This window comes from Poecilia mexicana, unplaced genomic scaffold (assembly GCF_051168715.1).
Source record: "Poecilia mexicana isolate PSO_F unplaced genomic scaffold, ASM5116871v1 scaffold_16, whole genome shotgun sequence".
Lineage (NCBI taxonomy): Eukaryota > Metazoa > Chordata > Actinopteri > Cyprinodontiformes > Poeciliidae > Poecilia > Poecilia mexicana.
In genome coordinates this window covers 27909009-27927700 of record NW_028263385.1, presented here as the reverse complement: position 1 = coordinate 27927700, position 18692 = coordinate 27909009, and the positions used below count along the sequence as shown (strand labels likewise).

Below are 18692 nucleotides of genomic sequence, written 5' to 3'. Positions count from 1 at the left end.
CCACCAGGTGTTTGCTAATTACTGCTGGCTAGTCTGCAAAGGGCTGAGTAGAGGACTCACGGGGCAGGGCTGCTCTTCCACACTCTTAGAAATGGCTGTAAATTTACAGCGGAATTCCAGCAGTAACATACTGTTATTCCAAAATACGGTAGGATATTGTCAATTTGATGTCTTCTTCTCTTGTCACAATCAAGACCGACGACTGGCAGTAAACTACCGCAAAATAATTGTACAATACAGTTTTTTTCCTTGGCAAGACATTTTACTTCTATTTGCATCTTAGAGAACCAGCATTTAAAGACAATATTAAACGGAAAGAAAAAAAAATACTTTCCATAATAAATCTTTTAGGGAATGAATCGAAATCTACAGAGCATAATCAAAAATGTTAGATTACCAGTGTTGGTGTTGTTTGTTAAAAATACAATGTTAATTAAACACTTGTTTAGTCAGATAGGTTTGTCAGTTTCCCTAAAGAGATGGTGTTTGCTAAAGAGTTGCTCCCACAATCGCAACGTATCTGTGACGTCACGTGTTTGCCCGGGAGACAGCAGTATGGCGTCTTGTCTGGAGCTTATCATAACAATCTATAGATGCCAGTATTTGACTGTAAATTTACAGGATTATTTCTTAGAGTGCAGGTGAAAGCTCTGAGGGGGAGGCACTCGGTCTCACCAAGTGTTTTGCACAGGTGAACGACCAGGGGAGATTCAAGGATTTCTCAAATACGAATGAAAGAATCAAATCAACACTCCATGTATGTTTTTGGTGAGGGAATAACATTATAACATAATATGAAGCTCAAAAACTTTAATTTTACATAGCACTGCCTCTTTAAAATGAAACCCAGTCAACAAGTATCGATATTGACTGATATGAAAACGCTTACATCATGATACGTTTTATTTTAACCACATCGTCCAGTCCTAGTTTTAATGTTGTAGTATTGCATGTAGCTGTAGTAAAGGACTGCCGCAAACTACCAGCTCAGTGTTTGTTTTGTCCGGTTTGACAGCGAGCCACTCTGGACCAGAAACCCAAGACTTCTGCCAAACATTTAGCCATGTTATTCTCACAGCTTCTCCCTCTCCTGCCTGTTCTCTTCTTCTCCCCACAAGGGCAGAGACTTTTTTTTAAAGGACCGTACCTTGGTGCGCGTCCAACAAAAGCTCTTCGTCCATTTTCATCTTCTTTTGAATCTGAGTTTGAATAACACGGAGGCCACAAATCAAAACATGTCGGACGCTTTCAGTGAGGTCACGGGTTGTAGATCACCACGGCGTCCAGAGAACGTCTCCTTGCGTGTGAAACGCGAGGGCACGGCGGCGTGCCGCTTTGACTGATGGCTTTAGAGGGGCTCCTCGGGGCCCGCTGTCCTGGGACTTTAAGTCCGTTGCCCGAGCCAAACCCCTCATTTCCCTCCCCGCGATATATTTCATTGAACTCTTCACAAGCTTAATTTCTTGACATTTTGAGGCTTTTCTGCTGAGTTTTTCTCTGTAATTTCAGAGGCTTCAAAAAAATAGGAAAAAAAAGGAAAAAAAAAAAACACCAAAAAAATGTAACATTAAAGGGATAAAACCGGGCGGCATCGCAGCGAACCAAGCCGGGCCCGCGCAGCCCGTCGTTTCACGGTTGCAACAGTACGGGGTCCCAGTGGCGCAGATATAATTAAGACCTCTTCTTAATTACTTAATAAGCCTAATTAGTAACATTTCTGAGCCATAGATTTGGCTGCGAGAGCGATGAAAATCAGAGGAGTATTAAGTCTATTTGTTATTTCATTTAAATCCTAATGTTAATGAAATTAGCGCATTAAGATACGACTGAAACAAACCACGCTGGGATTGACCAAAGGGGCTAACGCGGCCTTTTATGCTCCTGATAAGCTTCCAAGTAAGAGGCACAAAAGGAGGAAAGGAAAACAGGAGGAAAACAAAAGCTACATTTCTGCCGGCAGATGACGTGGCAGCTTCGGAGGCTCTTGCCGTTTCCGCTCGTCGTCGGGTTTTCTTTACCAGATGTGAAGGCGAGGCGCGTGAATTCGAGAAACTTGAAGCCCACCAATCACGCGCTTGGGTTGCTGCTGCTGCTGCAGCATTCCCGACTATTTAATTAGAAGTTGTTGGTACCACAGAAGGTGTCACCAACCCTTTCAGGCACCGAACAGATGGTGTCCCCCTTTCTTTTTTTTCTTTTTCTTTTTTTTTTTTTGAGGTCCTGCCAATGCCCACTCTGTGGCTCCTGGGAAAATGACCTAACTCACAGGCAGCTGCTTAGTGCGGCTTGAGTGATTCTTTACAGCCGCTCATATTGGGGTGGATGAGTGGGGGGTGATTGCAGGATGTACCACTGAAAACAAGGAGTGAGATGGCTATAGCATGTTCCCTGGGTAGCTGCAAAAAAAAAAAATCTGTTTCAGTGGCCGTGTACCAGTTGTTTAAATCTGTGTTTTGGGGCAAAGACGAAGCAAAGAGCTCGACCCCTCGGAGATCTGGACTCTTCCGTGTGCCGGCTGCGTTTATGCCAACAGTTCCTTCACTTTGGGCAGATGGTGTGAATATCAACCGAAAAAGGACCCGAGAAGGTCCGGCCGAACAAAAAAAAAAGTGAAAGGGGTTCCGCCACAGTTACAAAGAGGCCCCATGGAGCGGTCGGGTGTGGGGCCGTGGGGTGTGAGCTAACGGATAAAAAGAAAAAGGGAGTAAGAGTTTGCGAGGGGGCAATTGCAGTCGAGGAGCGAGAGTGGAAGGAGAAAACGGGAGAGCCGTGGGTTTGATATCCGAGGCGGGGGTCGTGGGAGTGGAGCGAGGGGAGGAGGTGGGGGTTAACATGCTTCGTGCTGCGTGGACAGAAGATTGGCCGTCGCCCCGTTGTCAGCTTGGCTCAGCCTCCGTTCGACTACGCAGGAGGTGGAGAAAGAACAAGTTGAGAATTGGAAGGCTGTGATTTCTGACTAATTACTTGATCTGCGGCAGATTATGTGGGTTTGATTGAAAGTAACATTTTATGGCGCTACCACCGATCACTCGCATACTGAGAAGAAATTTTACAAATCTGTTTTTGGAACCACTCGACTGTTTTGTCCGGCCCCACAGGCCGAAATCTGGACCTGCACATTTTTATAGTTAAAGGGGCCGGTATTGTTTATTTTCTAGCTACATACTGCCACTTTATAGTGTAATCAAGTAACTATGTTAACTTCAGTTATTATAAAAATGCTCTACATATCAAATTTGGCTTTGTAGTTTAATGTCTTGAAATTGGGCCTCTGTCTCTTTAAAAACTCCTGCTCTTTCTGAAACTCCACCTTCAGGTAGTCATCACAACATCTATCTTCTATTAACCCTTTCACAACATTTTTATCAGCGTTTCACTGAGAAGTAGCTCAGTAGAAGTAGCAGATGCCCAGTTCCACCAGGTGTTTGCTAATTGCTGCTGGCTAGTCTGAAAGAGCTGAGTAGGGAAGTCAAGGGGAAGGGCTGTTGGATGGAAGCTCAAAACTTCGGAAATTGCAACTCTGAGGAGGAACTTCGTCCTTGAAGGCGGGGCTAGGCCCCTACAGGCGTTTTGGACAGCTGAATGGTTCCCATGGGAGATTAAAGGATTTATCAAACATAAATGAAAGAATAAGGCAACGCTCAAAGTATATTTTTGGTGAGGGGAAAAACGTTATAACAAGTCAATTTTACATAACGCCGCCCCAGTAAGCTGACCCATAGGGTGCGCTCTGAATTCCGTTTCCTGCCCTTCGATGTCGACGACGTGGCAGAAAAAGTCCTGGAAACTCCCTGAAAAGCGCCTCGGCTCAGTGGTGAGGCTCCATCGACGTGGCAGGAAACATAAAATCTGTCGTTTTCATCACGTTCCATCTTGGGTAAACTTGTTTCCTGCAGCTTTCTCTATTAGTTATCTGTTCATGCGGGTTTACGACCGTGGAGCAAGCCCGATCGATCAGCAGGAGCTGTGGGATTTAATGGGTGCAGTGCTCCCGCTTAAGGATACAGGCTCAGGAGTGTATATTTAATCACTAAAAGGGATGAGGGTGGCGAGCATCGGTCACCAGCAGTCTGTTATATGAGAAGTCAGGTATTGGTCTGCCCCACGCTGTGAAATATCTGCTGGGGAAGAGTTATTATTGTTTCTGCAGCCAACAAAAATGATCTGAGACAGAGATCCAGACATACGGGTCAAAAGTGATTTCAACTCCAGATCCTTATCAAAAACCGAAATGTTCTCAGTAGTAGTGATTTAGTGTGTTACTTTTCACTTGTGATGGTACATGGCTTCTAAAATAAATTTGAAAAATAAATTAACTTGGGACTCTTCACAGAACACCTGCATTCATCCTGAGATTAAATGTAATTTCCATGGGTGGACTCTCTTTAATTGGTTGCACTGGATTTTATTATTTAGAGCATCGAGGTCAAATGGGTTGAATGCAAATGCACACCTTTTTTTTTTGGCAGATTTTTATTTGTAAAACATATTTTTTTTAAAAACAGGGTATTGAGCATCTCAACATGTCATAATGTTACTTCTTCATCAAAAACATACCTGGAGGTTCAGACCCCAGCCCTGTGGGGTGGGAGGGGTTACTCGCCCCACAGGTAACCCCTCCCCAGTGTCATCCCCACACAGCTCCTCCAGACTAGCGGCAGCAGCAATTAGTAAACACCTGGTTTAGCAAAACAATCTATTGTGTTTTTGCAATGGATTTTTTTTGCTTTCTATTTTCCTGGTTTAATGGCATCAATATATAAAAATCCCCACAGCATAATGTTGCCACCGCCATGTTTCACAGCAGGGTTTGTCCTCCCGTGCTTTGTGATCATAGTCAAATATTTTAGCTTTTTCTTTTTGTTGTGATTTTTGCTTTAGCTGGTCATATTCTGGAGCTAACATGTGATTCCTGACCTTCTGAGCGTAGAGCCACGTAAGGTGTGTGTGTGTGAGCTCGTTCTACTCACCCCAGCGACCAAATCTTCCGTGACATCCGCAACAGTGTGTGGAGAAACGCATGAGGTGGGAGATAAGAAAAAATGTGCAGAAGAATTTGTTGACTTCGTCTTTCGTGGCCACGTAAAGTGAGAACAAATAAGTGCCATGATCTAGCCCAGCGATCCTGCTTAATCAAATTCATTGTGACTCGTTTCATTAGTAGCAGCCCCCGACTCAGAATTCGTTTACGTGAAACGCGAAGAGTGTGACAAATAAAAAAAAAAAAAACAAAAGTGTGGATACACCTCCAGGTTCATCAAATGAATAAGTATTTATATGCCCAACTTTTGAACCGGCGCTGCATGTGAAACCTGATATTCTCTGTTTAGATTGCAGCATCAGTGCCAGATTTCTCTTGTTTTAACTGTTTGTGATGGCGAGAGATAAACTGATGGCTGCAATGATGAACGCTCTAAGCTGTAAAAGTGTTGTTTTCATATTTCACTTGAAATTTGGAAATATTGTCGTGTGAACAGCATGTAGTAAAAGTTTCACTACATGCCGAAACAACACAAGCTACTCTCGCTTAGCCTACCAGGACTGCTCAAGTCCAGTCTCTGAATGCTACCATCCTGCAACTTCACTACAAAAACATAAAATCTGCCAAAGTATTTTTGATCTATTTTCTCGTGCCAATATCTTAGTACACTTAAAATAAGACAAACTAACTTAAAAGTAACTTTTCAGCAGGATATAAAGGCTTGTTTTGGGTAAATAATTCCTTAGTATTAGAGAAAAAGTTCTTGTTCCATTTTCCAGATTATTTTCACAAGACAATTTTCCCATGTTATAAGTTAATTTATCTGCCAATAGAACAATCACTGAGTCATCAATAGTACGGAATTATTTACTTAAAACAAGCCTCTGTATCTCCGTAAAAAGTTTCTTGTAAGTTAGTTCTTTTCTTATTTCAAGTTTACTAAGATATTTGTGCTAGAAACTAGACCAAACTACTGGGTAGGATTTTGTGTATTTACAGTGTTTCAGATGCATCCCTGCTCCTATACACCTGAATCAAATGAACAGTTCAGGCCTGTTCAGAGCTGAATTACTGCTGCTGGGAGAGTTCAGCTATTTGATCCTGGTCTGTTGGGGTAAGGATGCATCTAAAAGTTGCAGGACTCTGGAGGACTGGACTTGATCACTCCTGCTTTGTACCGAGCAGTACGTTAACAGAACCCCTTTTCTTCTGTTGTATCTCCTCCCTCTTAATAAACCCCGAATGCCCTTGAGCTTAACTCACTCCAAGACTGCACACCAGTCTGCCTAATATTATTATGTCGGGACCTACATGCTACAAGTCATTGGTGGTGATAGCGCCTGATTAGATTGTGTCCATTGATTGGCCGGCGTGCTGTTCGGTCGGCGGCGGTGTGTGCCGCAGCTCCTCCTTAGATGCACTGACAGTCTGAGTCAAAGGAGATAGAGCCCCATGCAGGGCGACTGATTGAGTTATTGATCAGCGCTCATCTTCCTCCCCCATCCCAGGCTTTCCCTCCAAGAAACCCCTTCATCAAGATAATGAATTTCACTTATTGTAGATTAACGGCACAAGGTCTGAATGGGAATAATGGCGGAAATTAGCAGATTGTTAACCCGTGTGATTTAAAAAAAAAAAAGAGAGAGAGAGACAGACAGAGTGGGTGGGAAGGGAGGGAAGATGGAGACCCTTACTTGAGGATTGCTACTTCAGGGAAAGAGCATGAATGTGGCCGATTTGGCAGATTACGAGGGAGAAATTTCAGATTCTGATGTCAGAGTAGACTGAACGGCTAAACCCGAGTGATGATGAAGAGCTGAGGAGAGTTTCAAAGAAACGCCGAGTCTCTTGGAGATATAGGGCAAAGTGGGAAAATGAGAGAAGATTATTCCAAAGTGGTGATTAGCAGAGTGGAAATGAGCAGCATGATGGGCAGTGGTCACACAGTCACCAGGCAGAGGCGCAGCTTAAAGGTCGGCCATTGTGTCGCCAGCATCAAAATTGGGCTGGTAAAGAATGAATAATGAGGCTTGATTACGGTCAGTGAGATGGAACATTGCTTCGAATCAATCCTCCAGACAATTACAGGCAGCACAAACAGCAGCCCTCAGCCACGGCCCAGGCAGCAGGAAGCGATTGTGTCGGAGGACGACGTCTCCTTCATCAATAACTTGTTGCCTCGGCCCTGTTGTCCTCCTGCTGCTAACACGGCTCTAGTCTGATACTGAACATAAAACTATCAGGGGACGCAATGTAGGATTAAAACCACTTTGGGACTTTAATTGCGCAACTAAGTGGTTCTTTTGCTGAGGTTGTACTGTTATGCAATTTCTGGTTTTTATAAAACATAAATTGGATGCTCAAATATATACACACACTTTTATAAGATGTTCTTGTTTGTTTTTTTGTTTTTACCATGACAAACCACATACCTTTCCACGGAGCCTTCCAGGGGACATGGGGAAATTTTTTTCTTTTGCTTTCCCTCGCAATATGGCTACTGCAATATTTGCTGTAGGCACAAATGTCCGACCTGTGGTTAAGTTTCAATAACTTACAAATTGATTTTATTCACAGACCCCAATATCCTTCTCATCTGACCATAAAACCTCTTTCCATAAAATTTCAGTCAAGCTTTGTTGTTTTTTTTTTTGTTTGTTTAGTTTTTTCTGACCAATACTCTCTCCATCTTCATCATTGCTGAACTGTGACCAGGCCAGTGAAACTGGTTTTCCAGCAGACTCCAGTTGCTTTCATGAAAACCTTGAACCTTGCTGGTTGCTGTGTCAGCAAAACTCAAATGATGTTATTCATGCATGACAAATAAATTTAAAAATGAGCCCAAATCCATCAACATCTTTCTTCTTACTGGAGTTAATATTGATGTTTTGGAGTGGTGCAGCCAAAGTCCTGCCTGGAATCTGAAAGAGAATCTGTATAGGGGAGCTAAAGATTAGGGTGATGGAAGGAGGCCTGCCAACAAAGACTTGGAGAGGAATTATGAAAATATGAGATGAGACAAGATGGACAGACATTATAAGAAGGGCTTGATTGTTATTAGAATAAAGATTGAGCCATTCAGGAGGATATTAGAAATATTTGACTTGCAATTTTTAATTAAATGTAAACCCAATCCTTTCTGTTTTTTTATGTTTTGACAGAAACACAGATTCCAATTAGAAATAAGCAGATGTAACTGTACTTTTCTGACCAGAGCTTGCATGCAAGTTTTCTGCATGTTATGCTATTTCTCACACACTGACAGAGCATCCCTCCCACCTGTTGCAGGTACGGGTTTGGAGTGTTGGACGCTGGGCTGATGGTGCAGCACGCTGCGCTGTTCCAGGGAGCTGCTCCACAGAGGAAATGCAAGCAAGAGGTTGCATTTAATCCAGCCAGGTACAGAAACTTCTTTGGAATTATTATTAGTAGTAGTATCAGTATTAGTAGTAGTATTATTGTTGTTGTTGTTGTAGATCCTTCTCTGCTGGAGGCCAAGTGAGCATCGGCATCGAATCTGATGCCTGCCGAGGGAGAGCTGATGAAGTCAACACTTTGGAGCATGTGCAGGTGTGCAGTCGAAAAATATCTTATCAACAGATTTAGTGTAAAAGGTGCAACTTTTTGTGCTAGAGTTCAATTTTACGCTACACCCAAGTCAGTTCAGTTTTAAGGTGCAAGCAAGAACCCAACAGAAATGTTTGAAAACGTGAAACTAAAATTGAACTGTTAATACCCACTACTGTCTAAACATTGTTCAGTCTCACCATGACGAGTGTCCGTTTTTGAAGCCATCTCTTTTTTTTTGACAGTATAATTTAGTTTGAAATTTCAACGAAACACTTGCATTGTTACCTTCATTTTAATCATCTAAATTGCTGTTGTGTGTTTTGTTTGCTGCACACACCTGATTAATATTTAATTCTACCAATACACTAAATCTTCAGGGGAGATTGAATTGTTTTAGGTGCAATTGTAAGAGGTTGTGTTTTCTTTTTTTACAGATTCAACAAATGGGATGTAAAAGTAAAATCGGTGAAGTTTAAAGGGCCAAGTGCATGGATTTTGTTCTCTTTGACAGTTTTCCCTTTATCTTACCTCTAAGCCTAGATAAGTTAACCCTGATGCAGCTTCTGTGAGAATGATATGGAAGATAAGATCAGATTGGTTTCGGTCTCTTCATCCAAGTCCCAGGAAGAAGTGAAAATAAAGTTTGTTTTCCAAAAATGGAAAACTTTTACTCTGAAGTAGAGAAAGGGATATTTGTCTATTTGACATGTCCTCACAGTGCTTTGTAGAAGTATTTGCTCCCTCCTTGAACTATTTTTTGCATTTTGTCATCTTACAACTTATGTCTTAGTACTTTGTAGATCCACTTTTCACTTCGATCTTTTGGGAAATGATTCCCAGCTTTTTGCACATGCAATGAGACATCGCCATATTCATCTTTTCCTAATAGCTGAAGTTTAGTCAACTAGATAGAGAGCGTCTGCAAACATCAGTCTTCAATTATTGCCAAAGATTTTCAAGATGTTTTAGTTCTGAATCCCAGCACATGACTATGCTTTGATCAAAGCCATTCCATTGTGGCGTGGCTTCACTTTTCACTGGTGGAAAATGAAACACTGTCCCAGTCTGAACAGGATTTTTTCTTAAGACATGCAATACTACTGTGTGTCTGCAAAATAAAAGCATAACATACATAGAATAGACATGCAAGTTATGGATTAATGAGTTGATTGATCTTATTGATAGACTAATTATTAACTGATAAGTGGCCGTTTTCTTAAAAACCTGAATTTTCTCATTTCAAGAGAGTCAGCCATCCTTCCTTGACATAAAAGGCTAATTTTTTTCTAATAAAAAAGTCATTAAATTTTAACATTATTTTATGTCAGTTCTATGAAATTCTGACTGAACAAACAGAAATTATTGTTCTGTCACATCACTAAACTTAGACATATTTATATGATATCACAAAGCAGGAACCTCTTAGGTTGCTGAATAGAAAAATAAAGATAAAAAGAATAAAATATGTGAAACACTTAGTCCCACATGAACAGAGAAATACTCTTCCAGAAGTGCATGTTAAAACTTTGCTCTATAAGTTGTATTAACTCACGACAGGCTTCAAAGTCAACATTGCTTATTGGCATCATGTTTTCTTTTTCATCATGTTACATTTTTTCTGTAATGCCCCTCCTCTTTTCTGTTATCATCTTAAGTTGTTTTTTCCCCCCCAAATCAACTGAAGGAGCTTGTCAAGTGTTTATATTTCAAAACAGAATGGCATAAGGTGCATTTTGCATCCCACACTGGACTCTTTTTGGATGGTTTCACTTTCCCGTTCTGGTATACCGCCGCCATCTTTATTTCTGTATCATCTGGCTCTGCTTAAGGATGAAAACTACAGCATTAAAAGAAAAGGTCTGAGTGGCTCTTACTAATCGATTAGAACTCATTTTAATCTTATAAAGCATTTATTGCCAATGAATCATAAGTCAATTAATTGCTTGCATCATATTTGTAACAAAACCTTTAAAAGTGCAAGAGGGTTTGGGATACTTTTGTAAGTTGCTGTGTGTCTCTGTTTGCCGTTGAAGTCCGTGTTGTGCTACAGACGCTCCGTGTTCCCGTTGTCCTTGAAAACGTGCAAATCAAGGAGAACTAGTTGCCAATTCAGACTTCTGCAAGCAGCCTCGGAGGTTTGTCATACAAATAGTTTTCCAGTGTCTCTGTCATGCGCCGTATCTGAGAATAGAAAAGATAGAGGAGATAAAAAAAAGAATCCAACTGTGATGTGTAATGTGTTGGCAGTGTCATTTGCAGAAAATGGCAAAACTGTGTTTTCTTGAGTACCGCCACATACATGCAAATGTGTTTATATTTGATTGTGACAGCAGGCATACGTGTCTGTTGGTGCACATTTGAGTTTGAGTGAGTTATCTGTGTTTGTGAGTTTGTGTACTTGTGAAATAGCAAAAAGAGAGAGAGAGGAAGAGAGAGAGGGAGAGGGAGTGTGTCAGCATGTAAATTGAAAAGGCTTCATCTTTGCGGCTCTGCTCCCTGGCAGAAAGCGTGGGTCAGGCCATCGCCGCGAGGTGTGATTGATGGACGTGTTGCCGTGGTAACATGCCGTAAACAGGAGCAGGCTGTCAGTCTTTTTGCAGCTTGGCGGCTTTCTCTGCGATGTGCCATTGTCACACCAGATGTGCTGCTTGTGATGAACAGGGACAGGGAGGGTGTTTACCGGGTGGTGGTAGAGTGGGGTGCGGGAGGATTTGGGGGGGGGGGTGCAAGGCGGGTGGGGGCTGGTGGGGGGTGAGTGCTTATCTAAATCATTTAGCTAATATTCCCCTCAGCTGTTTCTCTGTGCTTTCTCTTTCTCCTCCATTCTCTACCTTTGCTTTTTTTTTTTTCATGCGTATCTTTGGGGGGAGTGGAAAGGAGGGGGGGGGGGGTCATGGACAGATCATTGCCATGTCCATCTGTTCGGCACATTCAGGATGACAGACAGGAGCAGCTGGATCTGGATGTAAATTCACTGGCAGAGTGCATGGTGGCGCTTCGGTTTGGAGACTACATGGGCTGATCCATTTACAGATGTGTGTTTGTTAGGAACTGAAACGAAGAGGACTGAGATCCGGTTTATGCTCGCGTTAAACCACACAGGGTGAGATGATTAGTTTGTCCCGAGAGAGAAGTGGAAAAGTGAACTAGACTTATTGTGTGTATAGCTTCTGCTTGTCAAACATGTTTGGAAAAAATAAAAAAATAAATAAAACTGTTATGTATTTTACCTGTTTTGAGGTGAAAAATCAGAAATGAGAGTAAATTATAAAGTACGACATCCAACATGTTAAAGGGGCAGTGATGATTATGTAAAATCAACATTTTTTAGCTTTACATCATGTTCTAATGTTGTTCTCTCATCAAAAACATACCTGGAGTGATGCCTTGATTATTTTATGCATGTTTGAGAAATCCTTTAATCTCCCATGGCAACCATTCAGCTGGTCAAAACACTCGAGGGGACTGAGCACCGCCTTCAAGGATGAAGCTCCTCCTCCGAGCTACAGTATCCGAGCTTTCGCCTAACAGAGGCCTCCTCCTCCTCCGCGACTCCCAGCAGCAATTAGCAAACACCTGGTGGAACTGCTGATCTGCTGAGCTCATTATACGAGCTACTTCTCAGTGCAACAATGATAAAAACATTGTTAAAGGTTGTTAGGGGATCCATTTTGTGATGACTTCCTGAAGGTGGAGTTTCAGAAAAAGTAGGAGATTTTAAAGAGAGAGAGTCCCAGTTTCAAACATCTTGGCACTACGGCAGAAGTAGCATCTACAGTCTTCCTTATCTGTGTTGTTTGGGTTACAGCCAATCAGTGCCAAGGAAATTGATGATTGGCCGTTGTGCAAATGCCAGCCAATAGTGTGTCAAGTAGTGTTCCAAAGTATTTCAGTTTCCAGACCTGCATTGTTTTTTTTTATATTTTGGATATGTTCTGTAAAAAAAAATTAAAATGTGAATTTGAAGATATGTTGTACAGAAAAATTGAAAAATGGGTGAATCCATGAATACTGAGTCGCAAATTAGCAAGAGCTCACTGTAAACTTCAAATATTTACTGATGCAAAACACAGATGTAGTAAATAAAAATGAGCATAACGTTTAGACGTAGTTGGCCTTTGCTGGGAAACTTTTCAAATATAAGGCTTGAAGAAAATCTCCTAAGCTTTATTTCTGACATCCTACAGCTACATGTATCTTTTCTAAATAATGTCTCTATTCTCCACTTGTTCCTTCCTTCTCATTCTAGGTGAGAGTGAGCATTTCGGCGCCGTGTCGCGGCGACCTCTCCATAAGTCTGGAGTCTCCGGGCGGCACGGTGTCTCTGCTGCTGGACACCCGGCCCAACGATGCCTCGGCTGCTGGCCTGAAGAACTGGACCCTGATGACGTTGCACTGCTGGGGCGAGGAGCCGCGAGGCCTGTGGACCCTGAAGGTCAGAGAAAGCCTTTCCCCCTCTCAGCTCTACTGATTCATATATTTACCACATCGTTTGTAGTTGGTTTTTAATGTCACTCAGCTGATGTCAGATGGTAAACGAAGGTTAAAAACCACAATATTTCTGCTGTTCGCTCTCAACCCTAGTGCTGCCATTTTCATTATTTACCAAAATTGCACCTTTTTTTCATATAGTGTGACATCACAACAACAAACTCCAGTACATTTTATTTGGATCTTACATGATAGACCAGGCGGTTTTTCTATAAGGGCCAAAAAACGTGCAAACCAGAGAAAAAGTTGTTTTAATAAATACAGAAAAACACATTTTGTGGGACAGTTTTTAGTCGTGTCTTCTCAATACTAAACTAACAGGATAAGATTTTATTGAAACATACAAATAGGTCGGCCGTTTGTAGAAAAATAATATGTAAATTATTATCAATCAAACACACACAGAAGGATTTTTGGGTCGACTGATTCCTTCACAGAAACCTGCTTCAGAGTTAAAGCTTCTGAACATTTCTGGTTCTATTCGCCACCAAATTAAGACGAATCCAGAAACCTTTTTAATGAATGAGAAATAATTGAAAAGGTTTTGCACAGCTGAATGGTTGCAATGAGAGGTTAAAGGATTTCTCCAACATGCATGAAAGAATCATGGCAAAACTTAAGGTGTGTTTTTGATGAGGGAACGACATAACATGAAGTAAAGCTCATCTACACTAACCCTGCAGAGAACCCTAAACATCACATTCCAGTTTGACAGAATTGTGGCAACAGGCAGCATCATGCTGGGGGAATGTTTTTCCATAGCATGGAGGGGGATGCTGGTTAGAGTTGGTGGGAAGATGGGTGGAGCTGAATACTGGATGTTAGAGGATGCAAAATACTTGAGTCTGAGGTAGCAGAACAAAAAATGCATCCATCTGCCAAATACCTGCTAGTATTAGATTAGAGCGTCTTCATTCTAAAGTGATCCAGTCAAAGTTTTGACTTAAATTCCAATTGAGAGTCCTTAGAAATGCTTGAAAATTGCTGTGTCAGGACAGGATGCTCTCCATCCAGTCTGATCGAGAAGATTGGAAAAGACATAAAGACATCCTGCGTATTGTTTTCTGCTTCCTGTCTCTGTGGTGGTTAATTATACAGATCCCTTTAAAATAAGCCAAAGTTTGTCGAGACCGGCATGATGTGTCTGGCGTCTTCCTGGAATATCGTCTCTCGTGATACAGAAATGAATTCCGACGCTTCACGCCGTCCTCTCCCGGTTGTTGCGGCGTACAGAAGTTTAAAAATAGCTCGGCTCAGCTTGCTTCAGTTCATTTTGCAATAGCAAAGTGAATCATCCTCTACTTTCATCTCCGAGCTTCAGCCAAGCATGGCAATCTTCATTTTCCTTCCCGCGCTCTTCTCTTCTCTTCTTCTTCCTCTTCTTTTTTTTTCTTCTTCTTCTTTGGCTCTCATAGATGTGCTGATGTTTGATATGGAGGAAGGAGCTAAAATGGAAAGGGAAATTAGGACTGGAAGGTTAAGTAACCTTGGGCTCGTTTGACAGACACAGTGCTGTCTGATTACAATTCGCTCTCTCAGACGGCAGCGCTGAGGTCATTTACTGTATATATATGTTGGTGGTGGCGTTGGGGGTTTACTGTGTAGAAATGTAACGCAAGTTTTGTGTGTGTGCAAATAGGCGTCAGCGCTTGTAAACAGTTGGAGGTTGCTAAATAAAAAGCTGTGAAGATGAAAGACACCCACCTTCTGTCCTCCACTACCTACCTCTCCCTGCAAACAAGCGTGCAGGCTCTTTCCCTCCGTCTCTTCCTGTCTGTCGCTGTATCTCGCCTCCGTCCTCCTGTAGATTTACTGTCCCCTCTGTGACCAATTACCAGCGCCTGGCGTGTCGCGGGGATGGGAAGGAGGTGCCGACATTATGGGGGGCTGGTGGTGGGTGGTGGGGGGTGGGGGGTGGGGGGGAATGAGACGCTCACAAAATGAATTAACAGTCACATCTGATGGGCGACAGGACTCTGGACACACCATCATGTATGCACAGTCGACTCAGACCTGATCAGAGTCTGAAACGAATGAGAAATTAAACAATTTTCCCTAAACTGCACACTTAGTAATGTTAAAGTTACACTGGTTTTCATTAAAGAGGCAGTATTATGTCAAATTGATGTTTTTAAGTCTTACATCTTGTTATAATGTCGTTCTCTCATCAAAAACATACCTGGAGTGTTGCTTTGTTTGTTTCATGCATGTTTGAGAAATCCTTTAATCTCCCATGGCAACCATTCAGCTGTACTAAAACCTGGGTGGACCTAGCTCCGTCTTCGTGGCGCAGCTCCTCCTTGGAGCTTCACTTTCTGAGCTTCCGCCTCACAGAGCAGCTCTCTACTGTAACTCCCTAACTCCACTCCTTAAGACTAGCCAGCAGCAATTAGCAAACACTTAGTGAAACTGAACAGCTGCTGAGCTCATTACAGGAGCTACTTCTCAGTGCAACACTGGTAAAGACATTAAAGGGTTAATAGAGGAGCCATGTTGTGATGACTTCCTGAAGGCAGAGTTTCAGACAGAGCAGGAGCTTCTTAAAGTGACAGAGGCCCGATTTCAAGGTGTCAAAGTCAGTTTTCTTATAAGTCATTTTGAATATATATAGCATTTTTTATAACAACTGAAGATTTTAAAGTTACTTGACTGTACTAAAAAAAATGGCAATATGCGCCTGGAAAAACACATAAAATAAATTTTCTACCACTGCAAAAGAGTTAGATGAACAGAAATGCCAATTAAATCTACAAGGACACCATCCTGGTAAAAACCAGACCCTTGTTCTACTATTTGTTTCATACAGATGGTTTGCACTCATGGCTATTGAAAAGCGATTTCTTACTGGAGATGTAGACTTTAGCCTATCGCTGACGTTTGTCCGTTACATTTGTAATGCAGCAGTTCAACGCTGTGAAGCTAATCTCAAAATGCTTGTGCTGTAAACAACCATCCTCCACGAGAGAAGTCCGAGCTAAACGAAGTGCCTAGTGTTAAGTCAATATTTGGAAGTGTGACCAACATAGACTGAACAGCTTCATTCACTTCCTCCGCTGTCATTGCTAAAACAAAAGGCAGACTAAAATTCTAAAACGGTGCATAAAATAGACTATGTTGCTGAATTTTCTGTTGCTGACTGGCCTGGTTTAAATTCTCCCGGAGAAATCAAGCTCAGTGGGAGAAATCCCCAGCGGAGCAGAGGAGGGAGATGAGAATCTAGTGGAATTGAGTTGGAAGGCAATGGCCATAAAGACAGACATAAAGAGATGGCAAAGGTAATATAATAGTAGATGTAGAGAGTGAAGGGTAAACCATAAAACATGTGGCCAGGAATGAGACTTTAACTTGACTGTCAGTTAGATTAAAATTTTGAAACTCAAGGGCGGCATAGAGTAGGCGTGGTAGGAGTGGGTTACTGGGTGGGGGCTAAAAGACAGGAAGGGGGTCTGGAAAATGTCTATATTGATTCACCAAATGGTATTGAGGATTAGAAAGGTGGCTATACTCTTAAATATCTAAGTAAAAGAAATAACGCACAGAGACTAGTTCTTGCTGCTAGGCCATAAACGAGCTGGAGATTTATTACACTTCCACGGATTCCTCGTTACAGTTTCTTCAGTTCAGTACAAAATCTTCATCGTCATCGTCTTGTCACAAAAAATCTCCTCGAAGTCTTAATCTCGACCTGTTTTATACTTTTCCATCTTCATCAGTGTGTGTTGGAAAGTTTCAACCAATGGCGTGCAACTGTTGTTTTGCAGAAAGATTCTGGCACGCTTTATACTGAGTGTGTATTGGACGACCTTTAAAATATTTTGGACCTCACGAACTCAACATCTGCTCCATTTCAGAATTGCTGAATAGAACAATTTATCTCAAATTGTTGATTTTATCTTGCACAAACAGACATCCTTTCCAGTAAATTCTGGCTCCATTTGCGCTTTGCACGCAAATGGAAGGAAAGAATTTGGTCAGGTTGACCTGGTGCGAAGCCAAAGTCTTCGCCGAGGCGCCAGTGTCATTTTTCCGCCAAACAACTCCTTAGATAGTATTTCCGCTCTTACATAATCCCCCCTATTCCGCTTTCAAGTGGAATCCTAATTAACCTTAGCAGTTGTTTGGTTAATTGCTATACTAAGTTTACATATTTACCTGTGAGTACAACTCTGTATATAAACCTTAGAAATATATATAGAAGTCACTTAAAAGTGAAATAAAATGAATAGTGGGGGCAACATTGTTTCATGAGTTACTGTAACTAATACAACAATTCCAATACATTGATTAAACATTGCTTGGTCATTGCTTCCATGATTGTTCTTCCATCTGTATAAGGTCGAAAAACCCTGTTGGCCTTTTGTTGCTTTCCAGGGAAAAAATTACCTTATGGCCCCCGCTCGCCATGGGCGACCACCAGTATTCCATAATCTGGCACAAATGTAACACAATCATGGATCCACAGTGACCAAAATCATAGATATACATGGTAACAATAGTACTTCAACATTGATACATAATCTTGATGACAATTATGAAGAAGTGTCCATGACGCACATATAATCTGAGTGATTGTGTGATTTAAATGCTAATCATAATGATCAAAGTATTGGTCGCTTAATGCTTGTGCTCATCCACGCTCTCTTACATTATCATTCATACTCACATTCTTGTTCATACTGTCTCACACATTCATTCTCATTCACACGTGTTCCTAGTGTGTTAACTATGTGTGGGCCACCCGTGTTGTATTGTATTTAATGTGTATATAATATGTGTAATAAGTATGTGTAATGGTGTATGCAAACAGTGTCTTTCCCATGAGTCCGTTTATTCCAACCCAAGTTCGACTTCATTTCCCTTGAACCTTTTTGATCTTTCAACATTCCATAAGCCATTTTAATTCAGGCATCAATTGTCCTTGAGCTCAGCAGTCCTTCGAATCGGTCATAGGTTCACTGGTCCGGGCGGCCTTGTGCTTAGTCCGTCTGATGTTTACCGTCCTTGGTCATCCATCTGTATACAGTCCCTACAATCCATTTCCTCATGATAGGGATCACACAACACACAAGCAGAAAAATAACAATTAGTATTACTACCAGTGTTATTCCTATTTTAACTACAAAGGCTCCCCATTCACCTAAAATTTCCTCCAGACTTTTCCATGACCAAGTGTTCTTTCCTGCATTTTCTTTGAATTCCGATTTCAGTTTCTTCAACTTAGTCATTACTGCTCTAAATGTACCTTTTGGTGAGGTATTCATAGGGATATAAGTACAGCATTCATTAGCAAACATATGACAAACTCCTCCCATATTGGCTAAGATCCAATCTAACGCTTGTCTGTTTTGTTTTGCCATTCTACTGGTTTCATGGAGTTGTTCTCCTAGGGCCATAAATCCTTCAACTGTAAAGTTGATCATTCTCTGTTGATTGTAATAAACATAGTTAATCCATTCAACATTTTTGTTAATTGTGATCCAAGGTAAGATAGATTCAAAACCTGCGCGGAGTTCATGTTGCGCTTTGAATTCATCTGGAATTCCTCTTGGTTGACCTATAAGATTCAAATATACTCCTTCATTCAACCCATAATCCCCCAGGCTTCTACGAAGCCTTGTTTTATTGTTGTGCATTCCTACCAAGTCTTTAA

General features: G+C 41.6%; 1 protein-coding gene across 1 annotated transcript in view; it reads left to right on the top strand.

Annotated features, from left to right (window-relative positions):
* LOC106914347 (furin-like protease kpc-1) overlaps positions 1-18692 on the top strand; it is a 229017-nt gene that overhangs the window by 155227 nt on the left and 55098 nt on the right. Inside the window, exons 14-16 of the mRNA XM_088013796.1 lie at positions 8270-8380; positions 8458-8551; positions 12801-12986. Of these exons, the coding sequence (XP_087869922.1) occupies positions 8270-8380; positions 8458-8551; positions 12801-12986 (391 nt within the window). The remainder of the gene's footprint in view (positions 1-8269; positions 8381-8457; positions 8552-12800; positions 12987-18692) is intronic.